Source organism: Musa acuminata, chromosome BXJ2-7, assembly GCF_036884655.1.
Source record: "Musa acuminata AAA Group cultivar baxijiao chromosome BXJ2-7, Cavendish_Baxijiao_AAA, whole genome shotgun sequence".
NCBI classification, from domain to species: Eukaryota; Viridiplantae; Streptophyta; class Magnoliopsida; order Zingiberales; family Musaceae; genus Musa; species Musa acuminata.
The window spans coordinates 2,812,637-2,833,920 of NC_088344.1; the positions used below are offsets into that span (position 1 = coordinate 2,812,637).

Here is a 21,284-nt window from a genome sequence, read left to right on the forward strand (position 1 = left end):
CTAATCACTTGTCAAGCTCAGCTGACTCTGTCTTCTTTTATTGCAAGTTTAGAAGAACAGTCTGAGACACATGATGGAGATACTGAATTAAGTTACACAGGGATATGTAGTCACACACCCTTTTGGTACTCTATATTAGATAGCCATGAACCCTAACATCAACTATATATGTTACAGAGGTAAAATATTGTCATCTATCACTCCCTTTTGTGGATTTCCATTCCCTTCACTCTCAATTGCCAATATTTACTCAAAGTTTATGTATGCAACTGAAGGTGCCTTTTTATCATGCTCTCAAGAAATAATTTTTTCTTTGAAGACGATAATGCTCCGAAAACGAATCGGATCATCATTAAATTTATTTTTCTAAGAAATCTCGATTCATTTAAACCGGATTCAGATACCATAAAATTGGTGATTAATAATCAGATCATCAAATTGGTGATTAATAATCAGATCATCAAATTATTTGCTCTCTGAATAAGTTAAATCGGATTCTATCGTAATTAAATTGTCATTTCGCCTAAAAATAACGCAGAAGAACAAAAGGATGAGACATCTTAGATTTGGGTTCCATCTTTTAGTATCATAGATCATTCAGTCATGGGTGACCTCCCACGGTGGCAAAGGGTCATGGTCCACGTCGCCCATGAAAAGCCACCCTGGAATTTCATGGGAATATTCCTCGCCGCAAACCTAAAACCTACCTCGCTCGACCGCCCATTCTGCCACAACTTACGTCGCGGCTTCGCTCAACGCCGTTGCGGTTTGCGTGGAGATGGAGATGGCAGTTACGACATGGACACCTCCTCGCGAATGGCTCCCTTGAACCTCGTCTCTCCCGGCTCTTTCTCCGGCACACCTAGTTTTCCACTTTTCCGGGGTCTTTATATGAGGGCGGACCTCCATCTTCGATCCCACGTCGCTTGCCCTTGAGATCTCTCCTTCTATAGATCGGAAATTGGAGAGAGGAGGGAACATTCTTGGGTTTCTCGAGTGTCTCGGGATCGAGAGGGAGGAAAGGTGCAAGCTTTATTAGATTGATTGAATCGCTACCCCGGCCTCTCTAAGCCCTAGAAATCGGCTTTTTTCGATACTTCAATATGATCTACGCTGTGAAGCAATCCGCTTTAGCGTTGGGCGCCGCGGATCTTGTCCGGCCCAAATCTCTGCTCGCTGCACCTCGAATCAGCATCCTTCCGTCCATATGTGCTGCCAAAAACTCTAATTTCCAGCTTTCTACTCGGAAGCCCCTGTCTCTCCCCTCCCTGGAGGGACTTGGTTTCCCGTCGGTCGTGAAGCCTCGGGGTCTCGGGTTCAAGCGCGAGGCCTTCGAAGCCGATAGGTCGGAGAACATCGAGATCTCGCACCAGGAAGCTCGGTCGGCCGCGGGTCAGAAGCTAAGGATCGGGATCTACTTCGCCACCTGGTGGGCTCTCAACGTGGTGTTCAACATCTACAACAAGAAGGTCCTCAACGCATTTCCGTATCCCTGGCTCACCTCCACTCTCTCCCTCGCCACGGGTTCGCTGATGATGCTCGTCTCCTGGGCCACCGGGATAGCCGAGGCCCCCGAGACCGACTTTGAGTTCTGGAAGGCGCTTGCACCGGTGAGAAAAATGAGATCTTTTGGTCAAACGCAAGGGATTTTCGTGATTGGTTCGGTTTCTCAGGTGGATTTTCTTTGATCAGGTTGCGGTCGCTCATACCATCGGCCATGTGGCGGCGACGGTGAGCATGTCGAAGGTGGCGGTGTCATTTACCCACATAATAAAGAGTGGAGAGCCTGCATTCAGTGTATTGGTGTCGAGGTTGCTGTTGGGTGAAACTTTCCCTCTGCCGGTGTATTTGTCACTGGTCCCCATCATCGGCGGTTGTGCCCTGGCGGCGGTGACCGAGCTCAACTTCAACATGACCGGTAAGAAGAGATACAATAATGCTTGACTCATGAAGTTGACCTCTGTGGATCTTTGTTCATATGTAATAGCAATTTTGAGCTATTTTAACTAAACCAGAAATTAGTGAATTTTCTGATCAAACTTCTTGGTCAATGACAAGCAAATTACTGCAGTATGAAGTTATTGCTCGCAAGCATTCCAGTATTTTATTCAGGTTATATCCCTTGCTTTCTATGCTATCTCAACATTTCCTAATTTAGATGCCGCTGTTGCTGAATTAGTTTGTTGATGCTTGCTTCCTAGTTACATGAGCATGCTGCAACTGCTAAGAATTTTTTATTAATCAGTATTACTGTTACATATGTGAGCCGTGTCTATGAAAATGACTCGGAAAGTAATCTCACTGAATTATGTTGGTCAAGGGAACCAAAGCATTCTAATACTGGAAGGCTGTCTTGGAATTATAATTTTTATGATTTTAGATGTAATCCTCTATGAACTTATTGGTGAGAGTATTAGCTGTGATTTTTTTTCCTATTTCAGGTTTTGTGGGCGCAATGATATCGAATCTTGCATTTGTGTTTCGGAACATATTTTCTAAGAAGGGGATGAAAGGGAAGTCAGTTGGTGGGATGAACTATTATGCTTGCCTGTCGATTCTATCCCTGTTGATACTCACACCTTTTGCTATTGCAATTGAGGGCCCGCAGATGTGGACTGCTGGCTGGCAGAAGGCACTTTCACAGATTGGTCCACATTTCGTCTGGTATGCCATAACCTTTTCATTGGTGTGTCTCATTTATGAATTTTGTTTTTATTCATGCAGTAGCTTAAACACCCATTGTTCCTATTTGCCTGTCAAAAATTAACTCTTGCTAGTTGCAGGACCTTAGCATTGTGTACTCCCAGTGGCTTGTGTTGGAAAGTTGTTATTAAAATGGCCCGATCTGCATTCAGCAAACCAAGCATCCATTGTGTTCAAATTTTTGCTAGGAAACTATTTAGTCTGTTTGTAATATTGAGCTTTTCATGGTATGGTTATATTAAAATTTAAAATGTGATCCTCGCCTTATGTTCGCATGTTTCTTTTCCGTCACTCGATTGGCGTTCAAAAGTTAGAACTAGTGTATTTAAAAGATCAGAAATCGAGCTTTAGTTGTTTCAGAACCTTGACTTTTTCTGATTTTACTCCAAGTTTATACTCATCTTCACGCTAAACATGTCTAATGCTACCACTATTTTAGATAATTATATTCTTTTAGAGGTTAACTTTTGACTTCTGTGCTAGATACCATGTCGTTTGTGTAACCTCATAATTTTTAGCTACTCTATTAAATTTATGTGGCTATGAAACTGCAAACTGTTAGGTGGGTGGCTGCCCAGAGTGTCTTCTACCATTTGTACAACCAGGTTTCATACATGTCCTTGGATGAAATCTCTCCTTTGACGTTTAGTATTGGGAACACCATGAAGCGTATTTCTGTCATTGTCTCATCCATCATAATCTTCCACACGCCTGTTCAACCTGTCAATGCGCTTGGAGCTGCCATTGCTATCCTTGGAACTTTCCTCTATTCCCAGGTAAATTTTTATCATTACTTTTTGTGGAGACTAGGATTTTAGATGGTCCATTTAAGATGCCTGAAAAGCCACAAGCAGATTGCATGAAATATCACTTGTATATTTGCTTAAAAGGAAATGTGAAGTTCTTATATACATTGTCCAGATAATAAAGATTTTATATTGTTTTTAGTTGCATATTGTCGATGTGTAACCCGGAAATCCACAATGGGTTTGCTGTTTTTTGTTTTTAATGGAAAGGAGACATGGAGAGAAAAGATGATGGAGGGAAGTGTTTCATTGACTCAGTCACATTTTATTAGTAGTATATTTGTCTGATATCTTTTTCCTTATCTCTTTCCACTTAGGACTCAGCCAATATAGTTCTCTATAAGCTTAACAATTTTTATTTCTTTAAATTAGAATAAAAAGATGCACTTAATCTATGCCGGTGTCAATGATGGATGCTGCCCATTGCCTGTGAGAATCACTGATCGGCCTATTAAAAATGGTTTATTGTTGCTCTTGTCATGACCATCCACTTGATCTGAATGGCACAAGAGAAAGATAGATAGATGTACACAAAAATGAACAGGCAATATGACCTTTGAGTTAGTTGGCCATGCATATTATGATAAGCTGGATGTCAATGTTTTGGTGTCTGAATTTTTAATATTTATGATCATTATTATTGTCAAGACAATGTTTTACAAAGAGATTCTGATTCATGTGTTACAATTTGACATCACAATGTATATATTACTTGTCTTGAGAATCAAGTCTGTATTTTCGATAGCTGTAATGCTCTTAAAAATCAATGGTGAAAGAAGCTGACATTCTTGGTGACTATTATGCAGGCAAAACAGTGAACCTAAACAAGATTCGGAAGGTCCTGTAACGAGAGCAGAGCAGGTTTACGCACTCGCACGAGGCGCTTGAAGCAACAGTGTAATCAGGCTGATATTTACAGGGTCGAGAGCCAATTTTTTTTGCGTAGATAGAGATGCATCTAAATATGTAGATCACTAAAATAAAAGAGAGAGAGAGAGAGAGAGAGAGAGAGAGAACTTTTGTTTACTTTTTTGAGTGGGCTCACAAACCTCCTCCTCCTGTGCTTGTGAGCTGCAGTAGATATAGTCTGAAATAAAGGTCTTAAGGTCATTCTTCTTCCTTGTCGAGTTTATGTTGGATTCTTTTTCTTTGGGCAGAGAACCCTTCTTCTCTTGGAGCTTTGTCTATACTTTTGTCGAAGTGACGATGGCAAATTGTCTTGTCTTGGTGAAGTCTGCATGGGTAGGGGTCCGTTCAACTTGGGACGGTTGGCGATGCAGAGTTCAGCAAGGGAAGGAAACGAGTCGCGGCCTGACTGGATCGCCGACCAATCCCTCCACTCGAACATTTCGTCGAAGCTGAGCTCCTCCGGCGACGCCGTAGAACTCCACCCCGAGATGTTCTATGGTAGCAACGCGACAGCTGGATGCGCTCCAGACTTGACGCCCATGATGTCTCCGGCCAACTCGGAGACTCGAAACCCATATATCGTGGAATCTGCAGCTCTATCGGATTCTGCTGATGCGGTCCGAGTGCTTCCAAGATCTCTTCGGGATTCCGGGCTTCTATATCCCTTCCGCTCGTGCACCCCCAGCTTGAAGTCCACTCGATTCATCATCGATCGCGAACCCCTCGGCCGCCTTTTTCACATGAAACTCCCCCAGGAAAGTTCCTGAAGAGAAGATAGTTGCGCCCCCATCCTTGGTACTGCAGCAACTGATGCTGGATGTGCTTTCAGATGCCGCAGGTTGATCAGATTACTTACTTGCACCTTCCGGAAGTGGCATAGGATCAGAAAGCAGCACGTCGGTCGTCTCAAGGCTTCCGGAAGCGGCATCCTCACTCTCTTCCTGCGTTGGATTTCCATGTATCGCAGGTGCACCAAATCACCAGTAGCTTCCGGGACACTCTCCTAATGGAAATCGTCCGTGGTTTTGGTCATGGATCATTTTTTTTAATTTAAATAAAAAAATTTAATTTTTATCATGGACCAAAGTTATTATGATTTTTTATATCTAAAATAATTTTTATATTTTTAAAAATATAGTATATAAGTTTGAGTTGACAGATATTCGAATCTGCTTACGTGACATATTAACTCACAATAAATCATTAATATAATAATATATATAATTTAAGTTAAAAAAAAATTTATCTTGTCGAGGAAGAGGAAACGATAGAGGCTATAGCGGTGGACGAAGGAGAGAGGCAAAAGTATAAGAGGTCGGAGGTAAAGGTGAGAGAGAGCTATGTTGAATCTCGTATTTTGATGGTGAAACCACTTGTTATGTGTTTATGTTTTAATCTGCGTTTTTTGTGACGCAGGATGCTTCGATCAGGATGAGACAATTAAAGCAGGAAAAATCATATTGTGTCGGAGGAACATGTCAGAAGATTGGACATCGGGCCGGTGGATCGGTCGACGTATCGACAGAAGGCTTCGGGCCGTGGACTCGGGCATCAGGCTAAGAAAAGCGGGTATTGTGCCAAGGATATCGGAGTTGCGGAGTCAACTGGTCGATTGAGCAATAGGCCGCAGGAGAGGACGATGCGCCGAATAATCGGACGAAGCGTCTAGGGACCAATGACATACCGGACAACTTGGTTAATTGCTTCGGATTAATTTTCTCGATCGAAGTTTTGTTTTACATGTGCAGGATTAACTACGATGGAAGTAAGACATACAGTAGGAGTTACGCCGGAGTCAAGACTATGATCACGTTGAGGGTTCGAGAGTTCGACGGAAGTCCGGACGGTCGTCGGAGGTTCTGCGAGAACAAATCCAAGAAGTCCAGGAGCTTGCCAAAGAAGCTCATCGGAACTCGCCAAGTGGATCGTCGCAAGTCCAAGAGTTTGCCGGAAGTCCGCCGGAGCATCGCCGAAGGTTCGTCAGATGTTCGTCGGAAGTTCGCCGGAAGAAGCGATTGACGCACCGGAGCAAGTTACAGTAAATGTCTTAAGAAATATCGTAGTTAGCATATAGATTAAGTTAGGAATGGGAGGTGACCCCATTAACTTAATCTAGGGGCAATTGGGCCCTTGACAGACCCAAATTGGGCCGAATGAATCAACCCATTCGGACCAGAAATCCTGCCAGGCGGTGGCATCGCTAGGGTCGGCAATGGCATCGCCAGGGTCGGCGGTGGCACCGCCCAGGAGATGGTCCCCCAGTCAGGTGGTGGCACCGCCTGGGCTCAGTCTCCGAGCTGCCAAGCGATTGTACCGCCCTAGTCAGGAGGTAGTATTGCCAAGACCCCGGAAATCCAGGAAAAGATATTTTTGAGCTCCAAATTCAAACCAGTTTGGGGCCTATATATACCCCACCCTTTCCTGCATGAAAGGGGACCAAAAATCCAATCTTACTCTGTGATTTTTAGCGTTCAAAAGTGTTGTAAAGGCTAGAAGTTCTCCTCCCTCTTTTCTTCCAAGTTTTGATCTTTCAAGAGAGGAGAGAAATTTCTGTAAGGGTTGTCTCCTAAGCCCGTCAAAAGGAGTGAAACTGTAAAAGGGTGATTGGCCTTCGCCTATTGAATGAAGGCCCATAGTAGATGCCGGTGACCTCGTCGGAGGAGGAAGCCGAAAGTGGATGTAGGTCACGTTTGACCGAACCACTCTAAAATCTGGTTTGCATTTCTTTTGTGCTATTTATCTTAACTGCAAACTACCTTCCTTACTTTACTTCAAATACGTTTCCGTAAGCTTTCAAAGTTATTATCTGCACGAAACGACTTTTACGTCGAAATCGGATTTCAACGTACGAACGCAGCTTTAATCGTCGAAAGTTTTCCGCTGCACTAATTCAACCCCCCCCCTCTTAGTGCTCTTGATCCTAATAAGCTAGACCACCATATCATAGACGCGATAGGTGGGGGCGTAAGAGAGGATGAAATGGGAGGTGGTGGGGATGAGGAAACCCAAGAGAAGGAAGAGGGATCAGGAGATTATTGTATGCCTAGCGTTGAACTAGTCGACGCACATCCACCTGAGGTAAGATCATAAGCTCCTAAGCTTATCGTCAGCACGAGAGAGGATGCATGCGTACGATGCCTTACTGGTAGCAATGACTGGTGTTGCTACTAGTGGTCGCTTTCACGATAATGTCTCCTCCCGCCATTGATGACGGTCTTAATTTTTTTAATTTAAATTATAAATATTATTATATTAATATTTTATTATGAGTCAATATACTACGTAAACAAATTCTAATATCTTTTAACTCAAACTAGACAGGAGAAGTTTATACGCTATGTTTTTTAAAATGTAGGGGTTATTTTAGACACGAGCAAAACCATAAAGGCTTATATGATCCATGACCAAAATTATAATATTAAAATAAAATTTTTAAAATTTAAATTATATATGTCATTATATTAATAGTTTATTATGAATCAGCATAGCACGTGACTTAACGAGAGAGGCTTACATGCTATATTTTTAAAAATATAAAGATTATTTTAGACACGAGTAAATCATAAGAATTTAAGTGATCCATAATCAAAATTATATTTTAAGTTTATTCGATTGATTTAATATTTTTACAAATAACAATATTAGGTTATAAATTGGAAAGATGATATTCTAGGCTTTTGTATAGTAGTGACGGATTATGAGATATAAAAATATGATTAGTAATTGAGGAATTATTCTTAGTAAAATTATATTTTATTATTTTTTAATGATTGTATGGAGTAAAAGGATTGCAAATAACCCTTAACAAAGAAAGGGCAATAGAAATCTCCAAAAATAAATACAAATACAATTAAAACTTGTAAGACAAGTAGGTAGTAACACTGAGACGACTTCTACCTACGGTTTGCACCTTCCGCAGTGGCAGCGGCGGCGGCGGCGGCGGCGGCGGCAGCGGCAGCGGCAGCGGCAGCGTTGGCGGTGTCATATGATGCATGCAGCCCCAAAAAGAAATAGTAGACGAGCAGCAGCGCCGTCCATATGCTAAACCTCATATACGACAGCCCGTCGATCGAGCCTAGCAGGAAGATATTGATGGCGATGGACGCCGACGGTAACCACGGCACCATCGGCACCCCCCACAGCTTCGGCTTCTTCGCCTGTGGCACCCCCAGCCACAGGAACCCCGTCGAGAGAAACCATACGGGTATCGCCACCACGTACCCCACCCACCCGTCGACACCCGCCGCCCAGTACCCGGCAGCCCCCACCGAGGAGCCCAGGATGAGCACGATGCAAACTATCAGCTTGTTCCGCTCGGCCGCGGAGGTTTCGCCGCTGACGTAGTATCGCCGGACGAGGAGAGCCACCGCCACCAGCATGAAGATGAAGAGCGTCGAGATGGAGAGGAGATTGGAGAGGATGCTGAGCTCGGTAAAGAGGGCGATGGTCGCTGTGGCTACGAGCATGGCGACGGTGGCGTTGATGGGAGTGCCGGTGGTGGCGTGGACTTGAGCGAACCATGGCGGCACCATGTGCGTGCGAGCGATGTGGGTGAGGTACCGAGCTTGGCCGACGGCCGACACCAGCAGGACGGTCGTCATGCCTTTGAGTGCGCCGAAGGCGACGATGTACTTGGCCCAGTCCATACCGACGGCCTCGAACGCGACCGAGAAGGGCGCGTTGGGGTCGATCTGCGAGTACGGCTGCATGAGGCAAAGGGTGAACGCCAGGAGGCAGTAGCAGAGGGTGGTGATGCACATCGCACCGACGAGGCCGAGCGGGATGTCCTTGGCGGGGTTCTTGGTCTCTTCCGCCATGGTGGACACCGCGTCGAAGCCGACGTAGGCGAAGAAGAGCACGGCGGAGGCCGAGAAGAGCCCACGAGCGCCGAAGGGCATGAAGTCGGAGAGGTTCTTGGGGTCGGCCCTGGAGAGGCCGGCGGCGATGATGAAGACGATGATGGCCAGGTGGATGATGGAGGACACGTAGTTGAACCGAGAGGTGGCCTTGGTAGAGAAGACCGCGGCGAGGCAGATGGCGACGATAACGGCGACGGCGATGGGGTCGAGGCGGCTGTAGTCGGGGGAGAGCGAGGCGATGTGGATGCGGAAGTCGTCGGGTTGGTGGTTGAGGAGGGTGGCGAAGTAGGACGTCCAGGAGCGGGCGACCGCGGCGCAGCTGACCACGTACTCGAGGAGGATGTTGCCGGCAGCGATGAAGGCCACGAAGTCGCCCAGCTCGACGCGTAGGTAGGCGAAGGAGCCACCTGAGACAGCCATGCATGGACGCAACCGTCAGCTCAAGCAACAAGCGACCAAGACACACAAACACAGCCCGGACCTGCGACAGGGATCTCCACCGCGAACTCGGTGTAGCAGAAGACAGACAGCATGGAGGAGACGCCGGAGACGACGAAGGAGAGGATCACCGCAGGGCCCGCGGCGTTGCGGGCCTCCTGGCCGGTGAGGACGAAGATACCGGCGCCGATGACAGCACCGATGCCGAACCAGATGAGATCCCACCAGGAGAGGTTCCGCTTCATCTCGTATCCGCTCCTAGCTCGAACCTCGTTGATCTCTGTGTCGTCCATGGACCGGGCGGCGATCCGATTCTTGAGCCGCATTCCGGTCTCTCTCAGAGCCTTCATGTAGTTGGCCCAGCTCTGGAATGATTCATCGGGGAGGAACTCATCTTTGGTGCAGCAGCAGCCCGCCCTCCTCTGTTTCGCTCCTCCTCCTCCTCCTCCTCTGCTTTCAGTGGCAATAGTCCCCATTCCAATGTGGTCTTCGCTTCAAGCACTGTCAAACACTACAATGCGGGTCTCAGTTTGGGTGCAGTCATAGCGGAACACATCACGAGACATGTTGTGAGGCATTCGAAGATCCATTAATGATCTTGTTCTTGAATTCCAATTACCAGATCATGGGAGTTCGTCATCGGTAGGATTCGAAGAAGAAGGAACTTCTCAATCTATTTTATTTTTCTTTCTCATGCTTTAAGATTGTTCCAATTAAGCAATAATCAAAGGCCACAAAGAACAACGGTAGAAATTAATCATGAAGAAAGAATTCCATGTCGCATTGTGACAGTTTTAGATCAAACATTCAATCCAAGAACGCATCAAATTATGCATAGTAAACAGAAGAAGAAGAACAGAGAGAAAAAGACAGGACGCGATCACAGTTGTATGAGGAGGAGATAGATGGATGTCGCCATTGTTACCTGTGGAATATGCAGAGCCGGAACGAAGGAGATGACCGGAGGAGGGAGGGAGAGTGCCGGAGATTCTAACACTCACATGTAAATATCTTTAGAGAGAGAGAGAGAGAGAGTCCAAAGGCACAGGTAATTGGAGAGATAGAAGCTGCCGACGTGGAACCCATCCGTTCAAAAGGCAGGTATCGATGGGTAGGCAACAGCTCGATATTTATGGGCGGCTTTGACCGAAACAGCCGGTGACTGCCCAGATTGCGACGCCACGTACCGACACGCGTCGCTCAGATTACCTTTCAGATTCCCCGATTCCATGGATCGCATCGGTGGACGGGCACCGTCCGATCCCGCTAATCTGCGAGATGATTTCCCAATTAGAAATGGCAAATTAAGTGTTCAGGTTCCTTTTCTGCAAATAAATCACAGCATAATCCGGTGTGGGTAAGGAATAGAAGAAGAAGAAGAAGAAGAAGAAGAAGAAGAAGGATTTTATTTTTCTTTTTGATAATTATGAAGCAGACTAACTCGAACAGGTCCCACGTCTCTATCCGTCATATCAAAACAAAATAAAATATGGCTATGGTTATTGTCAGGAGGATTTGGATTGAGAGAGAGAGAGAGAGAGAGAGAGAGAGAGGATGCATATCAAAACAAAATAAAATATCAAAACATTTAGGAAGGAGGAGAATCTGTGCCTCAATGATTTTTCCCTTTTACATAAAATAAAATAAAATAAATTTTGGTTGACCTCACCCACCCACCAGCAACAAAGGATGCATTTGTTATTTTTGAGGTTTTAAGAGGGATGTGCATATAGTCAAAACAATTTGAGGAATACAAAACCTCTGTCTGACATACATATGCATGAAAGATTTGCCAACAAGGATGCTGCAATCTATCCTGTCAAATTTTTTATACTTCGGAAGCACACACAAACAGATTTGCAGGAGGCTAACTGCATTGGCCTTTTATAGTTGTTAATGTAAATGCATATTGTTGTCTGATTTATAACTCATCCCCTTGTCAAAAGAAGCACACTAACTAACATCTTTGTTCTTGAAGACTACTTGACACCTCATACAAAAGCAGATCAGTGTTTTGAACAATCAAATCACCTGCTTACCGAGGGAGCAATTCTTGGTTATGCATCTGCACTAAATGCACCATTGAATCCTCCCAAACTCCGGCGATCATCAAGGGAAGATGACTGCATTTGCTACATCACCACTTGGTCCCAATCGATTGAATTGTCTTCAAATTCGGAACCAGGCTGGAGACGGTTCCGTGCCAGTTTACTCATAATTGCAAGACCTGAAAGTGATAAATAATATATATAAGCCGCCGATCTTCTAATACATGGTTTTCTTGTCACATTCTACCATCAAAAGAAAGAGTACCGATGATGTTTTGCTTGAATAGACATGCACTTTTTAAATCATATAACCCCTAAATTTAATTTTTGGTTCCCAATTTTTTTGAACTGTTGCCAGGTGGCTCCTGTAGTTGTCTTGTCGAGTCCTACACATACCTGACAAAACTCCTAACTAGCCGAGTGCAGTGCTGAAACTCATGCAATTAACAAATGTGTTTTCATCATGCAATGAACTTTAGCACTTTAAAAGTAAAATCAACACTACAGACCATAGCAATCTCTGTTCAAGCAGACATTTTACGAGTAAAGCATGTGCCAAAAATTTACCTTCAACCACTTTATAGAGTGATGACCACCATCTACTGCTAGGGACATTGTGCTGTTCAAGCTTTTCTTCGATTTCAGTGTCATGCTTCCCTTCCAAAATGCTCTGCAATGTGATCACGGCATCCTTTGTTCTATTAAGGATGTTGTTTTCATCATCAATCTCCAGCTGATGGAGGTCATTCTGTGAGGATGTCAGGCTGACAGCAAGTGCAAATTGGGCAGCAGCTACCCAGCGTGAAGACGCCAGCCATCTCCGTTCACCTTCTTGTCTCTTGATCTCCTCCCTTCTGGACCTGTTCTCCCCCGCTCCAAAGACCAGACCCTGTGGTTTTCTCCCCCAAAGACCAAAAGTGCAGAATTAAAATTCTAAAAAAGAGGCAGATAAGCAACATAAATGTAGCCCCAGAAGACCTAAATACTCAATAATGCCAAAGGTTCACAAGATAACAACAATTACTAGTAACAATTTTCAAATGCTGGTGCAATTAGGAACAAAGCGTTGACTTCATCTCACCTTAGTTTTTATTCAGTTGAATTGATTGTTGAAACTTATTTAACTCCGTCCCCCGAAGAATAGGAAAACAGAGTGTCACTTAGGACCTGCATGATAAGATATTACAGGCCTTCACGGGATCCATTCCCATAAGATACAATGAGTTACCCTCTCAACATTGAGGAGTTACACTGATTAGACCTATTTCTGCTAACATGGTCTTTGTATAGTTTACTTGACTATTTTCATTAAATCTCCATTCGTGCTGACATTATGAGTTTGGATCTGTACCATCAAAACACCATCTGATAGCACTGAGCAGGAAGAGCCCTCAAAGTGGTTAACTGATTTCACACTGCATTTACCAGGATACCCATTTTGACTAGTGGTCTAAAAAAAAAAGAGAATATTTGATAATCGTGCATACTCAAGTCTATAACTGTTTACAACAGGATGATGAATATCACATTTTGATTTTAACTGATTGAACTGGTGAATTAGCAATTTGCTTAATATCCTATCAACAAGTAAAAATAATAGCAAACCTGGAAGAGATGAGGATGTTGACAAAGAAGTCTCGAAAAGCAAGATTGTCATATCATTTCTTACTAAATCTTTATTAATTATGTTGTTCAAAGAGGAAAGATAAACCAAGACAAACTTAATCCAGATCAGGAAGTCAATACATATATAGCCTTTTCAGATTAATTAGAGAAGATGTTTTTGCATATTATAGTCCTGCAAATGAATCCAGAAATATCATTACAATCTCAGAATGTCTGTGGTAAGTATAATCTCGACAAACAGCCAACATTCATATTCAGAACTCAGAATCAGGAGCTAATCCTGACTGTTCCATGAATGGAATTATTTCCGCTTTGTCTATAAATTTTGGGTTGGTCATAAACTTTAAAGTTCTATGCAACAATTTTAGCCCAACTCTAATTCTTGCACAGCAGTTTTTTTTGTGTGTGATTTAGATCATAAATGCAAAAGCTGATCATGAACAAACTTTGAAGTTCTTCAATATGACACTGGCATATGTTTCAGATGTTTAGTTAGGTAAGTAGTCCAAGTCAAAAATTTTAAATTCGTGGTAATCAGATTCATGTCACCTTTGTTGTTCAACGTAGATGCTTCAACCGAAAATTGGAACAAACAATTTCCTCGACAAGCCATGATTCTAATGTAATTGGAGTTGCAGAACAAATTTAGATCTTAATAGAGGGTGTTCCTAAGTGAGTATTTATTGTTTTGGTAATAAAGCTAAATTTACAATATACAACCTGAGATTTCAATACTATGTCAAGTTTAATTATAAAGCATTAAAATTTATCCTTCCTCCAAAGATCTGTGGTTAAAATGGATTAATTAAGATACTAAAGAGTGACAAAATCATAATAGAAAACAAATTTATATAAACAAGTAATCAAGTACTAGTACCTAAGGTTCACCATTTCACAGTATACTGCTCGATACGGGCAATACATACCAGTCCGATAGGGGACCGATACAAGCCGTACATTGGCATGCCCCCATGTACTGTGTCGATATACTTAGTATAGCTCGGAACATACCGTATTGACAACTGGACGGTATATTGGTACAGATCGATAAGATGAACCATGCTAGTACCTGATATCTATGCCATAATCCTCGTGGAATAATACAGTACACAGCTGAAAGAATATTTAAAAAATTATTTGCAATGATTTTTATCAGTAATGTTGGTGCACGAACATAATGATATCCTGTAGGGCCGGTATGCATCAATTGCCAAGATCAATATGGACCAGTACCAAACCTTGTCATACAAGCCTAATAAAGTTCTTTGGAGGTTTAGGGTTAAAAAATGCAGTCAGTACTCAGTAGTCTACTAAGATACTTCTAAAATTTGCATCTCATGAAACATGAACACAAAAAAGGAAAGACCAAATGTCTGGATTAAAGTGATAACATATGAGAATATATTATTTACAAACACTATTAGACAAGAAAATAAAGGAGAGAAAAAGAACAGGGCATGTGCTTATACCCGTAAATACTGGGCATTGGCAGCACCAGTACTCTGAACCATTTTGTAGAAAGCACTTTCTTCATTTGATAGAAGGGTCTCTGGAGTGTCAAACTCCAAAACCTGCCAATAAAGTCAGGTGCAGCTGATATGCATCAGTGAAATCTAATGAATATAGTCCTCATAGATATTAGTAAAGCACTAAACAGGATTTAACTGGAAGGTGAGCACCATACATGTTCAGATGCAAGTATCTAGAAGCAGACAGATAAAGAAGCCTGGAAGTATCAATTTATACATGTTTTCACTAATATACGAATGTACTCATCAAACATAAGACCAGAAAGGTAAGCAATCAATTTACTTTAACTAACTTTTTTCTTTAACTTACTTGCAATTAAAAACATACATAGACTGAAGAAAGGTTTTGTACTCTATTTATGTATTTTTTTTTTGAAAAAGTGGCTCCTAACTTCTTAATACCCTTGTACATTTCAGTTTGATGGATTTACAATTCCAAATATTACATGTTATAGTTCCAAATATTAGGAATCATTATTACTGCAAAGTTTTGAAATCTGAACAAAGATACTTGAGTGTGGGTAACTTAGGACATAAGCCAGATTCCTGCTACTAAGGTTCAGATTATTGAGAGTACAGTTCTGCATGCACACTTAACCAATTAAGTTAAATAATAATAATCTTAAATAAAAAATTTCATTAATAATAATAATCTGAATTAGGAGGTCTCTGTTGAGACATCCGAATTGGTTTGTGCATGATTGTACAAGTAATAAGTCTCAGGATCGAGTCCATGTGTGAGAGTCATGTATGCCTTTGATGTAACAAAAAAAATTTAATTAAAAAAAACCTAGTGGAAGGACCACAACAACGATGAGTGCCTTTTAGCAAGGTTTACATAAAATTCTCAGCTACTCTAAAAGAAACCTGGTCAAGTCTAATAATAATCATTATTGTCTTATGATAGAGATCAACATGCTTTGGTAGTTTTCACAACTCAGTATAAGAATTAAGAATGTTGTTAATAATAAAGATTAAAGACAAAGCTTTATAGTGCAAGATGGCTGCATTGAACTTGATGTTGATCATGCTTGTATATTTTCTGTCAATATTATCATGATAATGAAAATGCTTGAACACAAATTAATGTTTCGGCAGATATTTCACAAGAAATGAGAATGAAAATTTTAGGATGTAGTAGATTACTACTAAAACAAGAAAAATAACTTCAAATTGTGATCCAAGTCTCATCTCAGTATTGGTCCTGTGATGGACCAATAAGAACCCAACACGCTGAACAACTTGTTTTTCCTTTCTTCTCTTCTCATTGTTCTGACTCTCTTCTTCCTCTTCAGCATCATTGTCTACTTTCTCTTCCTTTTACTAGTTTGTTGTGGTCTGGTATGAACAGCCAATACCAATAGGTATATTGTGAAGAGTTTAATCCTTTTGGCAGTCACCAGGTAAATAAACTGCCATTCTTACCTGACACTTATACGCAACAAAGATACGAGGCACCAACACGGAAAGTGCACTTACACTGTTGAGGGAAAAATGGCAGATTCTTACTGATCTATTACAAAACCATAAACCTGAAATCATGTCTGTCTTGTTGACTTTGGCTAGAAATTACCCTTTAATTTGAACAAATACGAAAGACCTTATATGGCAAAAGAAATAATAGATATTATCGTCAAAGAATTGGGGTATATTTGTCCTATACTCATCCCACATCCAGATCCTCTCTCTCTCCTCTCACCTGTGCCCCACAACCTCTTTTTTACTTTAACCTGATGGGCATCCACAGATTTATCCTTGCAGACACAAACACAACATAAACATTGACACAACTTGGCTGGACCAAGCAAGGTTTGAATTTAACTATTTACACGATGGTTTTCACGTCAGTATGTCAATCTGTTATGATTACTTAAAAAAGAAAAGAAAAATCCTCAACATGCTAATGGCTGACCACAGCATCCAAAGATCATAAATAAATAAAAAACCAAAAAGAAATCCTTTTTTACATTAAAGAATATTTATAATAGAACATTAGGAATTGGAGTGGACAATTGGTTTTAAATTGCATTAAGTTACCTAGCTAAAATCAAAACAAGATAATCATACTATCCTGATCAGGGAAAGAAAGTTCTGGATGTCATATTATTTATCCTGGTAGGCTTGTGATGTAAAAACTAAAGTCTCACGGGATACCTGTCCGGCACTGAGGAGAAGAATTCGATCACAGTCGATGATGGTATTCAGACGATGAGCTATAATGAGCATTGTGCATGATTTGAACTCTTCTCTTATTGTTTTCTGAATAAGAGAATCAGTCCTAACATCCACCGCTGCTGTTGCTTCATCCAGAACAAGAATCTTTGATCTCCTTAACAATGCTCGAGCAAGACTCAGAAGTTGTCTTTGTCCAACACTGAAATTCTCACCTGCTTCTGAAACCTAATGAATAATGACATTGAGAGGTAATATTTTCAGCCAAAAATGTGCAAAATCATCACAAAGAACAAAGGAAAATTTGCAGTCAACATGCTTATTACCCTGATTTACATTACTTAAAATTTGAACTTCTAGAAACGTACTTGCATCTGCTTATTATTGACATCACTGACGCTATATCAGTATTAACAAAAGCCCAGGAAAAGACAAAACCAAAGAGAGATGCTCTCACAAGTTTAGACATATAAGAAACATCATATACTGTTCTATGTGACAATTTTTATCATAATAAGATAATTTTTTATTTAATGGCAATCAAAGATATAAAACAATAGCTTTGAATTTTCAATTCCAGGCATAATTATAACATATGGAAGAAACAAACATAAGTCATGTTAAGAAATTATTTGAGATTGCTAGAGCAGTCATGCTTTATATTCCAACTAATAAACATTCAAGTAGAATTAACTATTATTAGGAAGAAACAGAGAATCATCTAGCATCAGTTCTTTCAATGTTAAGCATCCCTTGCCATAAGTCACAAGAAGACAACAATAGAATCATTATAATGCATACAATAAAATAGATGCATAATACATAGAACAAAATGTAGAATACCTCTGCATCAAGTCCCAATGAATTCCTCCGAATGACATCTTTTAAATGTGCCCTCTCTAAAGCCTCCCAAAGATCTGCATCATTGTGCTCACTGAAGGGATCCAGATTAAATCGGACAGTTCCTGCAATATTTTTTGTTCCAGACAGTCACAAACACACACATAGATAGGAAAAGAAACATTGGTCTACAGATGAAGTCATATATTTCCTAAACAGGCTAAAGCGAAACAATGGCAGAACTTGAACTGCTAGATTTTTGAGATAATACAGGAGCCAACAACCCAAAACTGCAACAATTTCAAATTATTAGAATTTTTACAATAAACAACTTGATGTAGTGCATAACTAGAAGTATTGAAGAATGAGATTGCAGCAACATGAATTAATAATCTCAAGTTTCAAGCTATTAAGTCTCAAAATATATAGTTTCAACTTTCAAGGCAAAGTCATCAAGCTGCAAATCAAATTATCAAGTTTCTAGACAACAAAGTCCCGAGGCACCAAATGTTGTTCTGTAATTTGTGGTCCATTAATGCGCTTTTGTTACTTGTGATAATTAATAGGGGTTGGTGAGAGTAAAAGTAATTGATTAGGGTAGGTGATAATTAAGATATATAATGCGCAAGTCATTTACAAAAGGAGAGGGGAAAGGAGTTTGAGGAACAACTTTGAATTAATCTATGAATCCTTGTATTGGAGCTCTTAACTCTTAGCTATCATAAGAAAAAGAAGAGTCTCTTTTTCCCCTGTATCATATTCTCTCTTAGGTCATAGTTATCACAAGCAAAGAAAGAGTTCACTTTTCCCTTGTATAATATTCTCTCTTCTGCTTAGGCAATATATAACAAAACTAATAAACCACAAAAGCATTTCATCAATCTCCAAAATGTAAAATCATAGCAACATTCTTGTGAGTTGTGAAAATCATCTCTATTTTAACATTATGATAAATAAATTTGATATATCTTGTAATATATCCAGCCAATTTTATGAAAATAAGGTCCATGAAAAACTTGCCAACCCCATTGTTAATTTTTGCCACTACCAAAATATTTTGTAGTAATAGTTCTATTCAACTCACACGTAACTGATTATAGAAACCTAGAGCATAATTGATTCATTAAAAAAAAGTGATGTAACTGGTAAACAACAAAACCTTAAATCTTTGAGAATATCCTGACTGTGGTCAACAAAGCATATGGACACAGCATTGCTACTGAAATTGTCAAATGCCTATTTAAAAGACTCGAGTAGAGCGATTAATGGAAGACTATCATGCAGGAGTTCTCATTATACAAAAAAAAGTATAAATTTAGCTTTAAACAAAACTTGCATAAATAGTATCATTTCTAATTCAAGTAGCCCATAGTGATGGAAGTAAACATGGTACCTGAAAATAGAACTGGTGATTGTGGAATAATTCCAAGCACTTTTCGCAAATCCCAAAGGCCAAACTTAGAAACATCACAATCATCAATAAATATTCTTCCTCTTTCCATCTCCACTATGCGGAACAAAGCATTGAGCATGCTAGATTTACCAGCCCCAGTCCTACCAACTATTCCAACCTTTTCACTTGCTTCAATTGTAAATGATATGCCATGAAGAACAGGGGGAAGTTCTGGCCTGTAACGAAGAACAACATCTTGAAATTTGATAGTCCCAGATGATGGCCAAGCTGGAGGTGGTCTATTGTTTTCAATAACAGCAGGAGCTTCAGAAGGCAACTCTATGTATGTTCCAACTCGCTCAACAGCATTTAAACTATTTTCAGCAAGACTTGCAAGTCTTAGAACAGCTGTAAGTAGGTTGGTAATGTTCAAAGCATAAGTAAGAAGTAGACCCATAGTTGATGCAAATGCTTTCTGATTTTCTGCACGTTGGTTTTGCATGACAGCAAAAGTAGCTGTGAACCATATCATGATGCCTCCCAATGTTTCCAACCGAATGCCAAGCCACCGATTAGCACCCATATTAACAAGTGTAAATCTTATATTATTATCCATTGATTTACCATTGATACTAGCCATTCTATCATATGCTTTGTATGCTCGGATTGTTGATAAACCATTCAATGCTTCTGCAAATTGTGCATAAACGGGTGATCTAGTAATGGAATCCAAACGCTTCACTTCACGTGCTGTACTCTGGAGAATATAATTTTAAGATAAGAAAGAAACTGATGTAACCAACATTAACTAGATGAAATAAGTAAATTGCAACCAGTAACAGTTAAGTAAACTCATTATTGTTAAACAACTCACGTCATTTAATGGTATGCTACTGAACCATCTTCTGGTTTACAGCAAGACAAACAGGTCTGTTTATTTGTTATCCCAAAACATACACCAGAGTCAATAAAACAATCATCGACTAAGAGACCACAGGTCACGTGTGGATATTGAATGGTCATGCAACAATGGTGTGGCACATGTTGTCCAACTAAACAAATCCAGAGATGCACAGGTCCCAAGAGGCCAGGAGACAAAATGACATGTATTTGGCACACTAGATACAAATATGCGGGATTCATATGGCATATAAGACCTCAATCACTAAAATATATGATATGACAGCATATATGACATGACTAACTGGGTAACAATCAAGGACTCCAGGTTGGTGATATCTCTGAACAATACTCAACCACACTGTTGCATATAAGTTTATTGCAGAATTTCAATGGTTCAAAGCTAAAAATTTGTCTTAAAATGTATAAAGCTGACTTGAAAAGAAAGACCCTCAAGTTGACCAAGAAATTTGAACCACTAGAATTAAGTTTCATTCATTGAGTTAACTAACAAAAACATTTTGGAGAATGAAGGCAAATAGTATGTAAACGATGTTTCATTAAGAAAGCCAAGTTGAACAGGAAAAGCATAGTTACATGTAGGTTTATTAAAAAAAGGGTGACAGTGCTAGGTGAAGGTATGGCCAACAAGTGACTGAAATAGAGAGGGCAAAACTTTGCAAAGTTAGTACAAGTCTGAAAATATATAATCATAAAAAGATCTGATGCATTATAGTGAAACTTTTGCCACAGATGTAAGGCTGCCTATTATTCCTATTATGAAGAAATTAACAAGGATTAGTGAAGGTGAAAACCACACCTTTCTTTACAAATATTTGTTGCACCTTCTATATTAAACAAACCTGTGTTTCTAGATCAACATAATGCACAAGAAAGTCAAAGAAGCATTACCTTAATTTTACTCTCCTATTATGTTTTTCTTTACTGGATAGAACAAGCTATTGCACTATAACTCATGATATCTTAGGCAGTCAAAAACAATGCTTTTGCATGATATATAATCACCGACATAACTTGCTAACTCGTATGAATGTAGAAGA

General features: G+C 40.6%; 3 protein-coding genes across 7 annotated transcripts in view; 1 reads left to right on the top strand and 2 right to left on the bottom strand.

Annotated features, from left to right (window-relative positions):
- Positions 1-726: 726 nt before the first annotated feature.
- LOC103990746 (glucose-6-phosphate/phosphate translocator 2, chloroplastic) lies at positions 727-4,636 on the top strand. Of its 2 annotated transcripts, XM_065116000.1 has the most exons (6): positions 727-1,610; positions 1,693-1,918; positions 2,059-2,112; positions 2,442-2,664; positions 3,266-3,479; positions 4,316-4,636. In XM_065116000.1, exons 1-6 carry the CDS (start codon positions 1,104-1,106, stop codon positions 4,325-4,327), a joined length of 1,236 nt encoding a protein of 411 aa, XP_064972072.1. In that variant the 5' UTR covers positions 727-1,103; the 3' UTR covers positions 4,328-4,636. The 2 variants fall into 2 exon arrangements, with proteins under 2 accessions (XP_064972072.1, XP_009408271.1); XM_009409996.3 differs by lacking the exon at positions 2,059-2,112 and having other exon boundaries at positions 729-1,610.
- A 3,603-nt stretch (positions 4,637-8,239) lies between these two features.
- LOC135616066 (cationic amino acid transporter 1-like) lies at positions 8,240-10,981 on the bottom strand. 2 transcript variants are annotated; one of them, XM_065115233.1, is made up of 3 exons: positions 10,641-10,981; positions 9,759-10,216; positions 8,240-9,684 (listed from the first exon to the last, which is right to left on the bottom strand). In XM_065115233.1, the coding sequence occupies exons 2-3, from the start codon at positions 10,189-10,191 to the stop codon at positions 8,312-8,314; spliced, it is 1,806 nt and encodes a 601-aa protein (XP_064971305.1). In that variant the 5' UTR covers positions 10,192-10,216; positions 10,641-10,981; the 3' UTR covers positions 8,240-8,311. The 2 variants fall into 2 exon arrangements, with proteins under 2 accessions (XP_064971305.1, XP_064971304.1); XM_065115232.1 differs by having other exon boundaries at positions 9,759-10,226.
- A 590-nt stretch (positions 10,982-11,571) lies between these two features.
- Positions 11,572-21,284, bottom strand: part of LOC135581656 (ABC transporter C family member 2-like) — a 30,330-nt gene continuing 20,617 nt past the window's right edge. For all 3 annotated transcript variants that reach the window (XM_065116004.1, XM_065116001.1, XM_065116003.1), the window contains exons 24-29: positions 19,324-20,080; positions 17,934-18,055; positions 17,073-17,318; positions 14,859-14,960; positions 12,331-12,652; positions 11,572-11,942 (exon numbers count right to left, since the gene is read on the bottom strand). In XM_065116004.1, coding sequence (XP_064972076.1) covers positions 11,848-11,942; positions 12,331-12,652; positions 14,859-14,960; positions 17,073-17,318; positions 17,934-18,055; positions 19,324-20,080 — 1,644 coding nt within the window. In that variant the 3' untranslated portion in view covers positions 11,572-11,847. The remainder of the gene's footprint in view (positions 11,943-12,330; positions 12,653-14,858; positions 14,961-17,072; positions 17,319-17,933; positions 18,056-19,323; positions 20,081-21,284) is intronic.

Excerpts from the sequence above, each read along its gene's own strand:
- LOC135616066 (XM_065115233.1), bottom strand. The coding sequence starts at position 10,191 with ATGGGGACTATTGCCACTGAAAGCAGAGGAGGAGGAGGAGGAGGAGCG. Across the intron at positions 9,685-9,758 it reads GGTGGAGATCCCTGTCGCAG|GTGGCTCCTTCGCCTACCTA; the intron begins GTCCGGGCTGTG and ends TGGCTGTCTCAG.
- LOC103990746 (XM_065116000.1), top strand. The coding sequence starts at position 1,104 with ATGATCTACGCTGTGAAGCAATCCGCTTTAGCGTTGGGCGCCGCGGAT. Across the intron at positions 1,919-2,058 it reads GCTCAACTTCAACATGACCG|CAAATTACTGCAGTATGAAG; the intron begins GTAAGAAGAGAT and ends GTCAATGACAAG. Across the intron at positions 2,113-2,441 it reads CATTCCAGTATTTTATTCAG|GTTTTGTGGGCGCAATGATA; the intron begins GTTATATCCCTT and ends TTCCTATTTCAG.